Source organism: Euprymna scolopes, chromosome 41, assembly GCF_053919585.1.
Source record: "Euprymna scolopes isolate OS-2025 chromosome 41, ASM5391958v1, whole genome shotgun sequence".
In the NCBI taxonomy this organism is placed as follows: Eukaryota; Metazoa; Mollusca; class Cephalopoda; order Sepiida; family Sepiolidae; genus Euprymna; species Euprymna scolopes.
In genome coordinates, this window is record NC_136522.1 from 4,107,501 (window position 1) to 4,125,123 (window position 17,623).

General features: G+C 35.7%; 1 protein-coding gene across 2 annotated transcripts in view; it reads left to right on the forward strand.

Moving 5' to 3' along the window:
* The window catches only part of LOC145266697 (uncharacterized), a 49,052-nt gene extending 31,766 nt beyond the window's left edge, over positions 1-17,286 (forward strand). Inside the window, exon 4 of one of the 2 annotated variants that reach the window (XM_080122623.1) lies at positions 16,722-17,286. In XM_080122623.1, the coding sequence (XP_079978749.1) occupies positions 16,722-16,963 (242 nt within the window). In that variant the 3' untranslated portion in view covers positions 16,964-17,286. Of the gene's footprint in view, positions 1-6,112; positions 6,515-16,721 lie in introns of those variants that run through there. The other variant, XM_080122622.1, reaches the window with a different exon arrangement.
* Positions 17,287-17,623: the final 337 nt, after the last annotated feature.

The window sequence follows — 17,623 nt, forward strand, 5'->3', positions numbered from 1 at the left end:
GCTGCAACTAATACTATTTAACTGACTAACGACATGTCCAGTTTACACATAAGCCCACCAGAACGACTCATATTAAGGGGGAATAAGGCAAACTCCTAGAAAATATTTCATAAACAATGATCCAACTCCTCGTTATTGACTGGTCTGAACCATAAACCACGAGAAATTCAGGTTGCCCTTCTGGAGAACTGCTTGGGCAATGACGCCATGAAAATATACCAGGGCATGCAGTTTGACACCCCAGAGAGGGAGCGCACTGTAGATGACATACTACAAGCACTGGAGGAGTACTCCGTCGGAATTCTCAACGAAACCTATGAGAGATTTGCGTTCCGTCAGAGGAAACAGGGTGAGGGAGAGACTTTCGACAAGTTCTACAATGATTTAGGAGTACTGTCAAAGACATGTAATTTTTGTATCTGATGCAGTGACTCACTTCTGCGGGACCAGATTGTAAAATGTGTCCGTGACCAATTAACCAAACAGGAGCTACTGAAGATACAGCACCTTATCCTACAGAAGAGCGTTGATATATGCAGAGCGGCTGAAATGGTCTCAACCCACAGTCAAGGAATGGGAGTGGATACAGCCCAGATGATGAGGGTGCATGAAACCAGTCAGATGAAGGAACCCGTCTCCAAAAGAGAATGCCTATTCTGCGGCTACGCACACGTGCCAAAGTGCAACAGATGCCCAGCCCATGGCAAATTGTGCCATGCATGCAATGAGAAGGGACATTTTGAATCTAAGTGTTCCAACAAAGACAGAATGACGCGAAAACAGAGACAGAGCACACGAATGTATGAAAGCAAGAAACGTATTTCCACCCCACCACGAGTACACCAACTTGATACATCCTCAACAGAGGAGGATGAAGAATACACCCACTGGGTGAATGCGATAAAACCCCCAAAAAACAAAACAGGCAAAAGAAGTCAAGTGCGTTATGCTTCTGAACAAAAAAGAAGTTGTTTTCCAGATTGGCACAAGGGCATCCATTAATACCCTCCCTGAAAGGTTTGCAAAGAGGATGCAACCATACAAAGGGGTCTTATCAATGTGGAATGGGTCTTTGATGAAGCCACTTGGTGTATGCCGAAGAAAGATAAGAAACCCCAAAACGCAGCAAACCTACTCAGTGGAATTTGTAGTGTTTAGGGATGGAGATGATTGCCAGCCACTGCTTGGCCTGTGGGCGAGCATACAAAAGGGCCTTGTGGAGATAAAGCAGAAGAACTTCCACTGTGTTGCAGCAGTCAACATAGAGGAAAGCTACAAGTAAGTGTTCGATGATCAACTGGGCAAGCTGCCGGGTGTTGCCACTCTCCAGCTGAAGCCAGACGCAATACCAACTATGATCCCCAATCGGAGAATACCTATAGCTATACGCTCTGAACTAAAGAAGGAGTTAAGTCGACTAACCACATTAGGAGTGATCAGATCAGTAGATAAACCCACTCCATGGGTAAGCCAACTTGTCATAACAAGAAAAAAACAACGGGACAATGAGAATATGCTTGGATCCACATAAGCTCAACAAAGCACTCATGCGAGAGCACTACACCATACCAATTCTCGAGGACGTCCTTCATGACATGAGAGATGCAAAAGTATTCACAAAAGTGGACCTCTCATCAGGGTATTGGCACGTTGAGCTCGATGATGCATCCAGTGACTTGACCACTTTTCAGACATGCTTCGCTCGATATTGCTGGCGTCGGGTACCATTTGGCCTGAACTCCTCAGCAGAGATATTCCAAAGAAAGCTGAATTAACAATTCCAAGACATGCCTGGAGTTGTTATCATTGTAGATGACTTGGTAATCTATGGCAAAGACCAAGAAAAACATGACAGACGGCTCCACAAACTACTCCAGAAAGGCCAAACAATAGGAGTTAAACTCAACCTAGAAAAAACTGGAGACCGGACTAGACGCAGTCACTTTCATGGGGGACCGCATCACTAAAGACGGCATTGGAGACGACCCAGAAAAAGTAAAAGCTATCACTGACATGCCAGCACCAGGAAACATTGGGGCTCTCCGCAGATTCCTAGGTATGGCGAACTACATAGAGAAATTTATTCTAAATATTGCACCCATGAGAAAACCCCTCCAGAACCTCACTAAAAAGATGTCCCGTGGTCATGGTCAGATTCACAACAAGCAGCTTTCGACACTATCAAAGAAGCAATCGTGAACTCACCCATCCTTACATACTACGACCTCCACAAGGAGCTGATTCTCGAGAATGATGTATGTGAGTATGGGTTAAGAGCAGCGCTAATACAGGTTGACAAATCAATTGCATTTGCAAGTAGATCCCTATCAGATGCCGAACAAAGATATGCACAAATTGAGAAGGAGATGCTGGCAGTTGTATACGGCCTAGAGAAATTTCACCATTATACACATGGAAGAGAAGTAGTAGTTTTGACGGACCACAAGCCGCTCGTCTCAATCAGCAAAAATCCCCTATCAAAGGCACCAAAACGGCTACAGAACTTCCTGCTACGGGCACAGCAATACAACTACACACTACGATATAAACCAGGGAAAGATATCCCATTAGCAGATACGCTGTCACAAGTACCAACAAGCAAGCTAGAGTTGGAAGAAATAATGTCAGTGAATAATCTGACAATGCAGCCGATACAAGACCACAGGCTCGCAGAGATTCGCCAAAAGACAGTTGAGGACTCCAACATGAAAACACTGGCAGAAGTAATCGCTAAGGAGTGGCCGCATAATAAGGAAAGCTTACCCAACTCTGTCAAACTGTTTTTTGATTACAGAGATGAACTCACGGTACAAGATGAGCTAATACTGCGAGGACAGAGAATAGTCATACCGCATGCTATGCGGAGTGAGATGAAACAAAAAGCACATGCCGGCCACCTAGACATAAATACATGTCTGCGAAGAGCAAGGGACCTCATATTTTGTGCCAGGAATGTCTAAAGAGATTAGACAATACATCGAAGCCTGTGGTACCTGTGCAACCTATGCAGATCGCCAGCCAGCAGAAGCACATATCATAGCACCAGTGCCGGAAAGACCTTGGCAACAAGTAGCAGCAGACCTTTTATCATGGGGAGGGAACAACTATCTGATCACAGTAGACAGACATAGCAATTTCTTTGAAATTGACAAACTGGATACGCCCACATCAGAAGCCATGATTAAATGCATGAAAGCGCATTTCGCACACCATGGAATTCCAGAGGTGCTGACATCTGACAATGGTCCTCAATTTTCGTCTTACGCATTCAGAAAATTTGCAAGGAAATGGCTATTCATACACAAGACGATATCGCCAGGAAACAGCCAAGGAAATGGTGCTGCCGAAGCAGCAGTAAAAATCGCCAAACGCCTCTTCCGGAAATGCAAAGCGTTAGAAGATCCATTCCTGGGACTGTTGAACCTACGCAACGCACCAACTGAAGGACTAAGCACCAGCCCAGCACAAAGACTCTTTGGTAGAAGGATCATCATCATCATCGGCGGTCACTCGTGTCCGAGTAAGACTGTCCTCCGTTGTGGCTTCTGTGGGTCCTCAGGTGAGCATAGAGCCCAATCCTAGACCCAATTATTCTTGTGCAATTTGGGCAGATAAAGGTAGTGGTGGTGGGGTGGGGTTGGGTGTGTTTGGTTGATAATCTGTCCTTTCTGTGCTTGCGTTTATCCTCAGCAGCTTGATTTAGGTCACTACTATAAAGCGCAGCACCTTCGTGGACAGCGCTCCTCCATGCCAACCTGCTCCCAGCCACGTCCTCCCATGTCTCAAGGTCCATGTGAAACTGCTTTAGATTTGCTTTGATGTTGTCCTTATACCTCATCTTTTGGCCACCCTGGGCATGCTTTCCCTCAACAAGCTGAGAGTAGAAAATCTGTTTTGGGAGGCGGATATCCGGCATTCGGACAACATGACCAGTCCATCTGAGCTGGCGTTGAGCAACAGTAGCGGTGATAGTGGGAATGTCAGCCTCACTCAGGACGCTGGTGTTGGTGCGTCGGTCCTTCCAACTAATTCTGAGGATTTTTCGGAGGCATCTTTGGTGGTACGTCTCCAGGGTTTTTACGTGCCTCTTGTATGTGGTCCAGGTCTCCGGTCCATAAAGAAGAGTGGGCAGCAAGACAGCTTTATATACCATGATTTTGGTCTTTGCCAGAAGGTCACGGTTCTCAAATACTCTCTTCCTTAGCCTTGAGAAAGCCCCACTGGCACAGCTGAGACGGTGTTGTATTTCATCATCTATGTTGGCTTTTGATGATAGGATGCTGCCTAGGTATGGGAAGTGGTCCACATTTTCCAGTCTAGCGTTGTCGATGGAGATGTTTGGGGGTGAGACTGGAGTACTGTTTGGTGGTGATTGATGGAGGATTTGGGTTTTTTTTATATTAATTGTTAGTCCTAGCTGTTTGTACGCCCTCGTGAAGACAACCAGTGTACACTGTAGGTCCTCTTCTAAGAGGGCTACAAGGGTGTTATCGTCTGCATACTGTAGCTCCATAATGGATATGGTGTTCGTTCGACCTTTGGCCCTAAATCTGTTGATGTTAAAAAGTCGCCCGTCAGTTCTGTACATAATTCGAACTCCATGGGGAAGATGTTTGTCCGTGAGATGGAGGATAGCAGTAATGAAGATGGAGAACAGGGTTGGGGCAATGACACATCCCTGTTTCACGGCTGTTTGGGGCGGTAGAAGGATAAGATCAATGGTACCAGCTGTCGAATTAAAGCTCAAGCCCCGTTACCCACATTCAACTGATGAAGCATGGAGGAAACAGGAGAGGAGGATTAGGCACTATAAGACGGGAAAAGACCTGATAATGTTCGAGTCCAGCCACACAGTCCTTACACAAGAGAGTGGGGGGAAGCAACAGTCTGAAAACGAATGACGGGTAGGTCCTATGAAGTGGAAGCAAGAGACGGGCAATGATACCGCTGAAACAGGTGATTCCTGTGCAAAACCTTCCTTCCCAGGACACCATCAAGCAACACACACACAGCTGATGATCACTCTCAGTCCCAAATACAGCCTGACAATCCCATATTATAAAAAGAAAGGATTACACAGGAAAGCATTTGTGAAAGGAATGACAGCCAACAGCTGACCACGCGCTCAGGACACATTATTCGAAACCGCTACAACGAATGAACAATTCACCCTCCCCAATGTTGCTATTAAAATCCATATCCCTCCCCCTTCCCTCTTAGAAGAAAACAAAATGAACAAACACCCTCCCTGACGGGGCGGGAGATGTTGCGTATAGCTAAACCACCACCACTGCCCTCACTTGCCCTCTCCCCTTTCTATAGAACTCTCCTAAAAAGGAGGAGAACTATGTCTTTTAACATGGCCGCTCAATAAAGCTGCTATTATATTTTAACTTCTGTGTCGTCTTCACTCTGATACTAACCCATGAATGTAAGAATAGGGTCATTTAATAGGAATTTTAATACCCAAAATCTTACACCAGGACTCATTCCAGTTGAAACCGATTCTCATATCAGACAGACATTTTTCCATTTTCGGCAAAAATTTAAAAGTCGTAAAGAAAACTCTTGTATTTTCATTAAACTTTGAAAAAATTAAGGAGAGGAGGATTAGGCACTATAAGACGGGAAAAGACCTGATAATGTTCGAGTCCAGCCACACAGAGAGTGGAGGGAAGCAACAGTCTGAAAACGAATGACGGGTAGGTCCTATGAAGTGGAAGCAAGAAACGGACAATGATACCGCTGAAACAGGTGATTAAACTTTGAAAAAATTATTTTGCCACAAAATGAAAATCGTGTATAACATAAAATTAGAATGGGTATTTTTATCACAAGAGGAACCCATTTATTTCACAAGTTGTTCATGCGAATAGAGGTTCCAGAATGACATCTCTCCGGCAACACTGTACCAACTGCTACTGATGTCAAACTATTTCAAAGTTACCCTCTCTCTCTCCTGACACATCACATTTACTGCAGTTTCTGAAGATTTTTATCTCTAGAAGAACCGACGATTTTATTTATAACAATGGAAAACAGACATTTTAGAGTAGGTGAGGGCAATTTGTAGTAGACATTCATTATTTTTGTTCTATTTTTTAAATTTCAGATTTGAGATGGAGACTGGTAAAATGCGAGGAGTACAATTGGCTGGATTTATGCGGTGTAGAAATAATGGCTAATTGCGATGGACGGTCCTGCGAAGATGTGTGTGATACTCACCCGGACTGCGACCAATTTGCAAAAATATCAAATTTATGTATTAATATAAAAAATGATGCACCGCTTGACAAATGCATTGTGAAAATGCGACCCAATGTTGAATTTTATGAACGAATATTTTGTGAATGATAAAATAAAAATTTTGAACTTTGATAAATTAATAATATTAATGCATATACACACGAAAATTTCAAATTCTTAAACAAATAAAAAAAAATTGATCGTTTTCAAAAGAATTTAAATATTGCTTTTCCACACAATAACAATGCTGAATAAGAATAATCATATTCAAATATTTAATTTGGATTGTTAAATCAAATGTTTATTGTAAAATCGTTTTTTTTTCTTTTTATTTTTAATATTTTAACTAATTACATCTTGGAATGCGTTAAAAAAAATAAACATCTTAATTAAATTGTTGGATGGACGTGTCGTACACTATTAACATTCTGTGTAAAACTTTTCATTTTGACGACAAAAAATGATACCGCTGAAACAGGTGATTCCTGTGCAAAACCTTCCTTCCCAGGACACCATCAAGCAACACACACACAGCTGATGATCACTCTCAGTCCCAAATACAGCCTGACAATCCCATATTATAAAAAGAAAGGATTACACAGGAAAATGAACCGACTGAAGAAAGCATTTGTGAAAGGAATGACAGCCAACAGCTGACCACGCGCTCAGGACACATTATTCGAAACCGCTACAACGAATGAACAATTCACCCTCCCCAATGTTGCTATTAAAATCCATATCCCTCCCCCTTCCCTCTTAGAAGAAAACAAAATGAACAAACACCCTCCCTGACGGGGCGGGAGATGTTGCGTATAGCTAAACCACCACCACTGCCCTCACTTGCCCTCTCCCCTTTCTATAGAACTCTCCTAAAAAGGAGGAGAACTATGTCTTGTAACATGGCCGCTCAATAAAGCTGCTATTATATTTTAACTTCTGTGTCGTCGGGGCTACTATCTGGGGCAAAATTTGTAGAGATATTATGTAGGGAGTTGAGCAGCAAGATGTCTGTTCACATTACACAATGCTACTTGGATGTAAGGGGCTACTATCTGGGGCAAATAACTTAACGTAGATATTATGTAGGGAGTTGAGCAGCAAGATGTCTGTTCACATTACACAATGCTACTATTTTGATTTGCTTTTTCATGATAATATGTTCATCTTGATACATTATAATAAACATTTCCATTCACTGGTCGTTTGCTTAGCTTAGCTTTACATCATTTTTTCACAATGTTTCTCTACTTGCTTTCAGCATGAGAGCAGATCATATTCTAAACGTTTCATGCATATCACACAAACTTATAATATTTGATCAACATTTGACTAACAATTTTTTGCCAATTTCCTTCAACATTCTCATTACCATTACTACAGTTTACATTTTGTCGTTAAAATGAAGCTGTACATGTTTCCTATTACTTGGAAACCAGATTTGTAAAAATCCCATTTTTTTTTTTTTTCACTCTGAGAATTTTCATTATATTTCTTTGACAAACGATTTATTTTCAATGAACTTCAGCACATGATTGTTACTGCTTTTTCCCCTTTTGTCTTATATTTGTTTTTCTTCATGCCAAATATTTTATATATCAATTTTTTGCTAATTTCTTAAATTTTATTTCTTTAATTCTTAGTCCACCAATATAGTATAAGTTTCAATTGCATTGAACGCAATGTTTTAGATAGTAAACATCAGCATATTTCACTTTTCAAGCACTTTTTCATTTTATTTCAAATACTATGTTTTATTTCATTTTGTTGACACTCATTTACCTCTCTGGGGTGCTACAAGGAACATGTAGATTGATATACCAAACATGAATTGGTGCTTTATAACAATAGGTATCTATAATTTTGCTTAATTCTCTAACCTAAACTTATCATTAACTAACCGTAAATTATGTTTTAGTTTTGTGTATATATTTTATATTGTGAAGAATAAACAAAAATTCATTTCACCACCACATTTGCACTGTTAGCATACACAAATATCACTGGTTACAATCATTGGTAGCTGTTTTTTAAAAACACCAAATAACATTCACGCTTTCCATTGGTTTTTCATGATAACAATTTAATATTGATAAATTATAATAAACATGTCCATTACATTCTCTTTTTATCAATAAATATACTTGGTTGATAATTAAAGAACACAATGTTTATTGTAATAAAACTTGTGATCTATAACATCGAATTGTATAAATTAAAGTTTCCTTTCTCAATTGAAACAAACAACATATCCCACACTAAAAATGAGGATTTTACTATTGCCTTTTAGATCATTTTTTAACAATGTTTCTCTTCTTACTTTCAGCATCAGAAAATATAATTTTCTACACGTGTTTCATGCATACCACACAAACGTATATGTGACCAACATTTTACCTCTGATACATTTTTTTCCAATTTCCTTTCACCATTGTCATTATCATTAGTACAGTTTTCGTTTTGTCTTTAAAATGAAGTTGTACATGTTTCTTAATACTTCGAAACCAAATATATCAAAAAATAATTTTTTTCACTTACAAAATTTTCATGATATTTCTTTGACAATCATATTTGTTTTTAATTGAATTCAGCATATGATTCTTACTGCTTTATCACCTTTTATCTTATATTTCTTTTTCTTCATGCCAAATATTTTAAATATCAAATTTTTGCTCATTTCTTAAATTGAATATAAAAAAACGGATTTTTTTATTCCACCAATATTGTATAAGGCTCAATTCCATTGAACACAGTGTTTTATATAGTAAACATCAGCATTTGTTTCTATTTTATTTCAAATACTGTTTCATTTCACTTTCTCGATAATCATTTACATCTTTGGGGTGCAACAGGGAACATGTAGAGTGATATATCAAACATGAATTGGAACTTTATAACAATAGGTATCTAGAATTTCCACATACCAGTGTGGATAGTTTGAAATATTTACAAACTTACAATTTACACACTATAAACAAATGTATCTTTTTTTCTTTTCTTTGCTTATTTCTCGAACCTAAACTTATCATTAACTAAACCTAAACTTTGTTTACTGCATTTTGTGTATATATTTTATAATGGGTGAAATAAACAAAACTTAATTTGGCTAATATCATTTGTAGTGGCATGCACTATTGACATATATAAAATCACAGGTGACAATCCTTGATTCCAGTTTCGTATAAGCACAAAATATCTATCATTATTTTGATTTGTTGTTCATGATAAAAATTTAATATTGATACATTGTAATAAACATTTCCATTGCTTTTATCTTTTTATCAATACTTATACTTGGTTGATAATTAGAGGACACAACTAACCCTATACTTTGCTTTACTTTGTTTTGTATATATATTTTGTATTGTGTGGAATTAACAAAGATTCATATGCAGGAATCTGTTGATACATTCCAAGAATCCCAATGCGACCAACAAACTTGAAAGACTACAATTTCTTTTTACTATGACCAATAAGAAAGCTCAAGGACTAAGTTGTTGGACTCATCCTGATCACCATTTTAAATTATTGTTAACAGTAAGTTTAACATTTTAAGTACAGAATAATATTTCTTTTGACATTTATAAATTACTATTTTCTGTGACAGATGTTACTTTTTCAATATTGATTGTACCCTCTTTTGTGTTTTTAAATTTTGCATACAATAATATTAAGCACACGATACCAAGACCACAATTTCAGTATCTAATAAACTTCCTACCAAGGTCAATGTTTTCAAGTGACAACGGAGAGTATTCATGTTATGTTTCACATTTTTATGTTTTGAAATATTTTGCTGCTTAATATCAAATTCAGCAGATGAGTTCTTTCTTATGCATCAAACAATTACATTTTCTGATATTCATTCAAACTAATTATTGAAAATCAATTTCATATTTTCTTTACTAAAATATTACTATGCTTGATTTCATCAAGTGGTGCGAATCTGTTTTTTACACTAACAATGTGCACATTTTTTGAAGAATAAAGTTTTTTTTTTTAAGGTAGTGAAGGTGATCCGGGGAGTGTTTTTTTATTTTTTTTTCCAAAAAAGGTACTTTTTACGAATGGGTATCCAAGAAACATTCAGTATTTTGTCAGAAATTAAGATTTTCATTGACGACTCTCAATACTATCAGAAATGACCAATCTACACAATACAAACTAACTGTTTTGTTGGCTTTTTATTCTAACTCCAAACTAACCCATAACTACATATTGCTTTTATTTTGCAAATTTGATTTCCTTTAGTTTATATTGTGTAGCTGAATCAGAAATTGATTTAACTTTTGTCATTTGTAATTAACATGCTTTCAGCGCAATTACTACAGTGTAATCACACATGATATACCAAAATAAAAACACTTCAGATAAAGTCTTCTTACATAGAATTCAGTTTCTTACATGACATCTGATGAAGTCAGTACAAACGTTACAAACTAATACTTGAAAAACAATTTGACATTTACTGTACTACAATATCATATTTGTATAGAAGTAGAAATCTGGATACCTATTCTGATACCTAATAAAAGAAAGGACACTCTTTGGGGCGGATTTTGATGATAACAAGTCACTAATAAGAAATTATAATAAACATTGAAATAATTTAAGAATTTTACCAAAATAAAATTGCATGGTAATCACCCAATTTCTGCCACAAAATTTTGATTGGCAAAACTCATAAACAGAAAATATATATTTTCTAATTTCATCTTTTTTTTTTACATAATCTGATTTGATGTTTTCCTAAATATTCACATCACTATTTTTTTGCTGCTTAATATCAAATACAGCAAATGAGTTATTTTTTATGCATCAAACAATTACATTTTCTCATTCATCCAAACTAATCACTGAACATCAATTTCATATTTTCTTCACTAAAATATTACTGTGCTTGATGTCATCAAGTAGAGCGGATCATTTTTTTTTCATTTGTTCACACATTTTTCCAATTTATATATATTTTGTCTAAGATTCCTAGCCTATGTCATTGCATACCAATCTGTTTATTAAAAGTTGAGGTTTACTGTAAACACATACGTTACACCAAAATAAAAACGCTTCAGATAATGTCTTGATATTCAATTAAGTTTCTCACATGACATCTTATGAAGTTAGTAGAAATGTTACAGACTTTTGAATCTCAAACACTTTCAATACTGTGCACTGATATTTTCTTTTTTGGAATATAAGCACATTCATGATTTTTTTTACAAACGCCAACAAATGTCACATTTTGTAGCAATGTACTGAAACAATTATAAAAATAGGTATCTAGGAAAAGGCCACTACATATGTTATAAATTCCAAATTTCCACAACCTGGCAAATACTGGTACACGCTAGCAAATTTAGATTTGCAATTACAGAATATGATTCTAATTTTTTCCTTTGCTCTTTATTCTAACACTACACTAAGTTTACTGTGTTATTTCGCTACAGTTGATATTGTGTAGAACAATAAGAAAATCATAGTGAACAATGCATTCAACAAAATTTCACACAAATTTCTAGATACCTATATCTAATAAGTTCAAAAGAAAGGACACACTTAGGGAGGTATTTTGGTGGTCAAGTCACTAAATAGAGATTAGCTGGTTTCCCGGCATAGCCCAGGATGTAATAAAGATTGACTGAAATACATGTTCTAGCTGGTTTCTAGGCGTTGCCAGGGATGTAATATAGACACATTATGTTGTATATTACCTGTTCTCTTCTCCCTAAGGTAAAACAATTTCATATACATGCTGTAAATTACCTACGCTAGGGATAAAACATGAACAATACCAGTCCTAGGGTAGATAAAACAAATAATACATAGAGATGAAAGATTCCTCTCCCCTAAGAATAAAACATATATTCAATATCTGCTTTTGTTTTTTCATTGTTTATACGGTCCCGAGCAACGCCGGGTAGCCCTGCTAGCATGGGTGCGCGCATTGCCCGGGTGTTTGGAAGTGTGTGTTGAGCATAAAAAAAGAGTTGTAGTTGGCAGGAAGGCTCGAACCCGTGACGTGAAGGCAGAAAAGAAAATGGAGGTGTGTGTAAGGGTGTTGGTTGAGCAAAAAAAAAAAAAGTAAGCAGGCTCGAACCCGTAACACGCTAGAGGAAAAAGAGATGAAAAAAAAAAAACTGTCTTACCAATGTGCCTACCGTGGTTGTGACGGCATGGGCGGTCGAAATAACGCCCTTTAATCGATGTTGTGAACGTAAGAGTTGAATGACTTGCAAAAAATGTCAAGGAAAAAATCGACCCTCCCTGTACAAAAGTGCCCAGTTTAAGGTGAAGAAATTAATGTTTTGGGCCAATTTTTCGATATTTGGCCTCCGAATGATCGAGCTTCAAAATGATACTGATCTAGTAAAAATCCATCGTCTCTGTCGAAAGTTTTAGGCAGATATACATGCATGCATGCATGCATGCATACATACATACATACATACATACATTCATTTAAACAGACAGGTGAGATTTATATTATAGATGGCTCCCATATCATGTTAAATTCTATATAGGTCTACTTAGTAATTGATTATCTCTCAGCATATGTGCTGTTTTTTTTGAGTCATCTTACTCTCTACTTTTCTGTCTATAAGTTTTACTTCATCCCATAATGATCGTTGGTTTCCCTTTCCCCTTCAGATATGGTCAGTCATACCAGAATTAAATTGGTCTCTTCTCCTATAATAAACTTTCTCTCTAAATAAAACCTTTGAAAGCCAACAATTCTCCATTGTGTTTCCATGCATGAGTAGGCTCGTCTTGAATTAAACTGAAGCTCAGCAACCATGAGGGGATCAATGGCCCAAACATGGAAACATGACGATCGGAGAATAAAGACCAGTGACCGTGCACGTACGTAAAAAGATTTTGCTTTGTTGATTGTTACTTGCTTGTTCACAAGAAAAAACACACATATGCAAACGTACGTGCATATACAATGATGTGTAAACTGTTCGTTTAATATCTGTTTAACATAAAATATTACTCTTGTCATTATGAGAAAAATATAGACACATGAAATTATCTTATAATGTCATGAAGCTAGAGATATATGTCATTTCTAAAGTCTCATTATTTCTTGAATAGTTTCACAAGAATTATTAAGAAAAAAACCCAAGAAGTTTGATTATTTACCTATGGCCAGAAGACCTTCTTTTGCATTTCCAGACATTTCCGATTTGATGACATCTGCAATATCTTTTTTATGTGCTTTCTTGTATTCTTCAAAAATCACCAAAAGCTGCGAAAAGCTGTTCGTACAAAGTATTTCGATGAATACCACTTCATCGGTGCCGCGTTTTGACTCTCCAGCTTCATATAATCGCTGTGCCTCTTGCTTAGCATTAGCAACATTTATGCTTTCATCTGGCTTTCGACGGCCTTGAAGCAGGCTGGTTAGAATTTTTTTATAATCACCAGATGTGTCATTTGCGATATCAACTTCCAGATTGTTCTTAAACACTTTAAAACAAAATAAAAAGAAAATTGCACCATAAGTTCAGTGTATACAATTTAGTACATATATTTACAAATTTTGTTTTGTATATATATATATATATATATATATATATATATATATATATATATATTAGTGTTGGGAAGAGTAATGAGAATCGGGAATCAAAAAATAGGAACTTATAAGGGTATTGGAATTGAACAATGTGGGCCTATTTTCCAATGCTAAAAACGATTCTTTTTCTTGGTTCTGATTTGTTTGTTTTTGGTTAAAGCTTAATTTTTCATGGGTCATATTAATGATGAAATGATATTTATTGATTTTAAGCTGCTAATGAAACTAAAAAACTATAGATCAACTTCATAAGTGTATTTCTACGGTTACAAAATTATATGTACATATTTCATTATTTTGACAATAACTCCCCCTGCCCCAATGACTACATATTTAGAAATTCAAAAGAATCGGTATCAGAATCGGTAATTGTATCAGAATCGGTAATTGTATCAGAATCGGGAATTTAGAACGGAATCGGTAATTGTATTGGAATCGGAAAAAATATTGGAATCGTCCCATCACTAATATATATATATATATATATATAATATAAAGCTGAACGTCTGAGTGTGTGTGTGTGTGTGTCTGGTCACTGATTACATATAATGATAGAAGATGTATCGAGGATCTGGAATGGGTATGTTTGATCTGGCAGAACGGTGGTTCATAAAAATTGTGGGGTCTGCGTTCGCGCCTGGCCCCCAAAGTATGGAAATAAAAAATGAAAAAAAAAACGTTTACAAGTGTTTTTGATATAGATGTACATAAGAATACTTTGATAAGTATGTTTTAACTTAAATAGGGATGGTATAATAAAATTGTGGGGTCTGGGTTCGCGCCTGTACTCCATGGAAATATGGCACAAACTTTAACAAAGACTTTTCATATCTATTTGCGTAAGTATACTTTGATAATTATGTTTCAGTTTGAAGAAATATGGTATTATTAAATTATGGGGTGTTCATTCGCGCCTGACCTCCATAGAATGTAAATATGTCACAAAGTTTAACAAGGTTTTTTAAAGGGGTGAAGGTCCACAATAACAACTTAACTTTAATCTTAATTCACGTTAGCTTTTATTTATTTTTTTGAGTTGAATCATATTGTATCGAATAAATTCACCTCTTAAATTCACGTTCTTATTAAAGTGAAAGCCAAAAAAAAGTCGGAACTTTAGACAATTCTCGACACAAATTTTGCATAACTCTGTTTTTTTTCCTTCTCCACTTGCATGTGGCACTCTTTCAAAAATAGATAAATAATAAAAAATAAGAACGTTACTTGTTATCGTGTCAAAAGAAGGAAAAAAATCCTGCTCACGTGATTACGTGTCTTTTTAAAAACATTTACATAACCTTTTTATTTTTATTTATATCTGTTTAAGCTTTTTTTTGTCAGTGTATTAAAAGAAATTCAGTTGATTACAACCCTTTCTGCATGTTCTTTACATTATAATAGTACAACCCTGAATCCAACGGCGCAATACTACACCGTTCAATACTGTAAAACTGAATCGAAGTTGTTCTGCTTGAAAAGGGCGCCATTTTATTCTTATTCATATTTATATCGATTCTTTGCTTTAAAAAACTAATGTAATTACGTGCTTACTTTTTTAATATCCCATTTTGCTGTTTCAGATTATTTTACTAAAGTAAGTAAAGCTTCATTATTTTTCAAAGCTGTTTTTGTTTCTTTGTTTTTCAATATTTCGTCGATATTATTTAGTAAGAGTGTTTAGCAGAAAAGCCAACAAACAACTACCCGAAAAAATAAATATACAAGAAATAAATGTTACCATAGTCAATAAAAGTTCAGTTCATGTGCTTACTTTTTTAATATCCCATTTTGCTGTTTCAGATTATTTTACTAAAGTAAGTAAAGCTTCATTATTTTTCAAAGCTGTTTTTGTTTCTTTGTTTTTCAATATTTCGTCGATATTATTTAGTAAGAGTGTTTAGCAGAAAAGCCAACAAACAACTACCCGAAAAAATAAATATACAAGAAATAAATGTTACCATAGTCAATAAAAGTTCAGTTCATGTTTTTTTTTTGTTTTGAAATAGTTTTTAATTCTCTTTACTTGAAATAATTTCAGCGAACCGAAATTAAAATGAAATTTGATGCAATAACTACTTAAATGAATTTTTATATAAACTACACGTGCCATAATCGAATATTCCTCAAGCACAAAATAACGGATATGTTTATAAATATTTCTTATGTTGACGGAACTCTCTTAAAATGTTAACACAGAATGCTTAGGTGCCCCTCCTTCAAATTGAAAACGGGACTCTCCATTTCAAAGTAGCTGACATTTTGATTTTTTTTAAAACCGGTTCGTGAATTTAAAAAAAAAAAATTTTTTTTACAAACTACTTAAAAATACAAACCAATGAACTTTTCTACCATAAAAATAACTTATAGTAGTCTTCACTCTGATACTAACCCATGAATGTAAGAATAGGGTCATTTAATAGGAATTTTAATACCCAAAATCTTACACCAGGACTCATTCCAGTTGAAACCGATTCTCATATCAGACAGACATTTTTCCATTTTCGGCAAAAATTTAAAAGTCGTAAAGAAAACTCTTGTATTTTCATTAAACTTTGAAAAAATTATTTTCCCACAAAATGAAAATCGTGTATAACATAAAATTAGAATGGGTATTTTTATCACAAGAGGAACCCATTTATTTCACAAGTTGTTCATGCGAATAGAGGTTCCAGAATGACATCTCTCCGGCAACACTGTACCAACTGCTACTGATGTCAAACTATTTCAAAGTTACCCTCTCTCTCTCCTGACACATCACATTTACTGCAGTTTCCGAAGATTTTTATCTCTAGAAGAACCGACGATTTTATTTATAACAATGGAAAACAGACATTTTAGAGTAGGTGAGGGCAATTTGTAGTAGACGTTCATTATTTTTGTTCTATTTTTTAAATTTCAGATTTGAGATGGAGACTGGTAAAATGCAAGGAGTACAATTGGCTGGATTTATGCGGTGTAGAAATAATGGCTAATTGTGATGGACGGTCCTGCGAAGATGTGTGTGATACTCACCCGGACTGCGACCAATTTGCAAAAATATCAAATTTATGTATTAATATAAAAAATGATGCACCGCTTGACAAATGCATTGTGAAAATGCGACCCAATGTTGAATTTTATGAACGAATATTTTGTGAATGATAAAATAAAAATTTTGAACTTTGATAAATTAATAATATTAATGCATATACACACGAAAATTTCAAATTCTTAAACAAATAAAAAAAAATTGATCGTTTTCAAAAGAATTTAAATATTGCTTTTCCACACAATAACAATGCTGAATAAGAATAATCATATTCAAATATTTAATTTGGATTGTTAAATCAAATGTTTATTGTAAAATCGTTTTTTTTTTCTTTTTATTTTTAATATTTTAACTAATTACATCTTGGAATGCGTTAAAAAAAATAAACATCTTAATTAAATTGTTGGATGGACGTGTCGTACACTATTAACATTCTGTGTAAAACTTTTCATTTTGACGACAAAAAATGATTTTTGTGATGTTTGTTTTCTGTGTCGTAAATAGTTACAGATACAATGTGCAGGTTTATTAACGTCTTCAAAGTTCTGTTATGTCCTATGTATTCCTACGCCAAGGGGTTATATACAGGGTGACCCCCCCCCCCCAAAAAAAAACGGGGCCCCAAATCTAATAAGGCCCGTTTCGTAGTCTTTTGTCAGAACGAAATTTAACACAGTGTATTCTTTGTCTCAGCTCCCACTGGGGTCTTGGTGTACTCACGGTCGTTGATTCTGCCATATCCTGTAAAATAAGGGCAATCGAGGAATAAATAA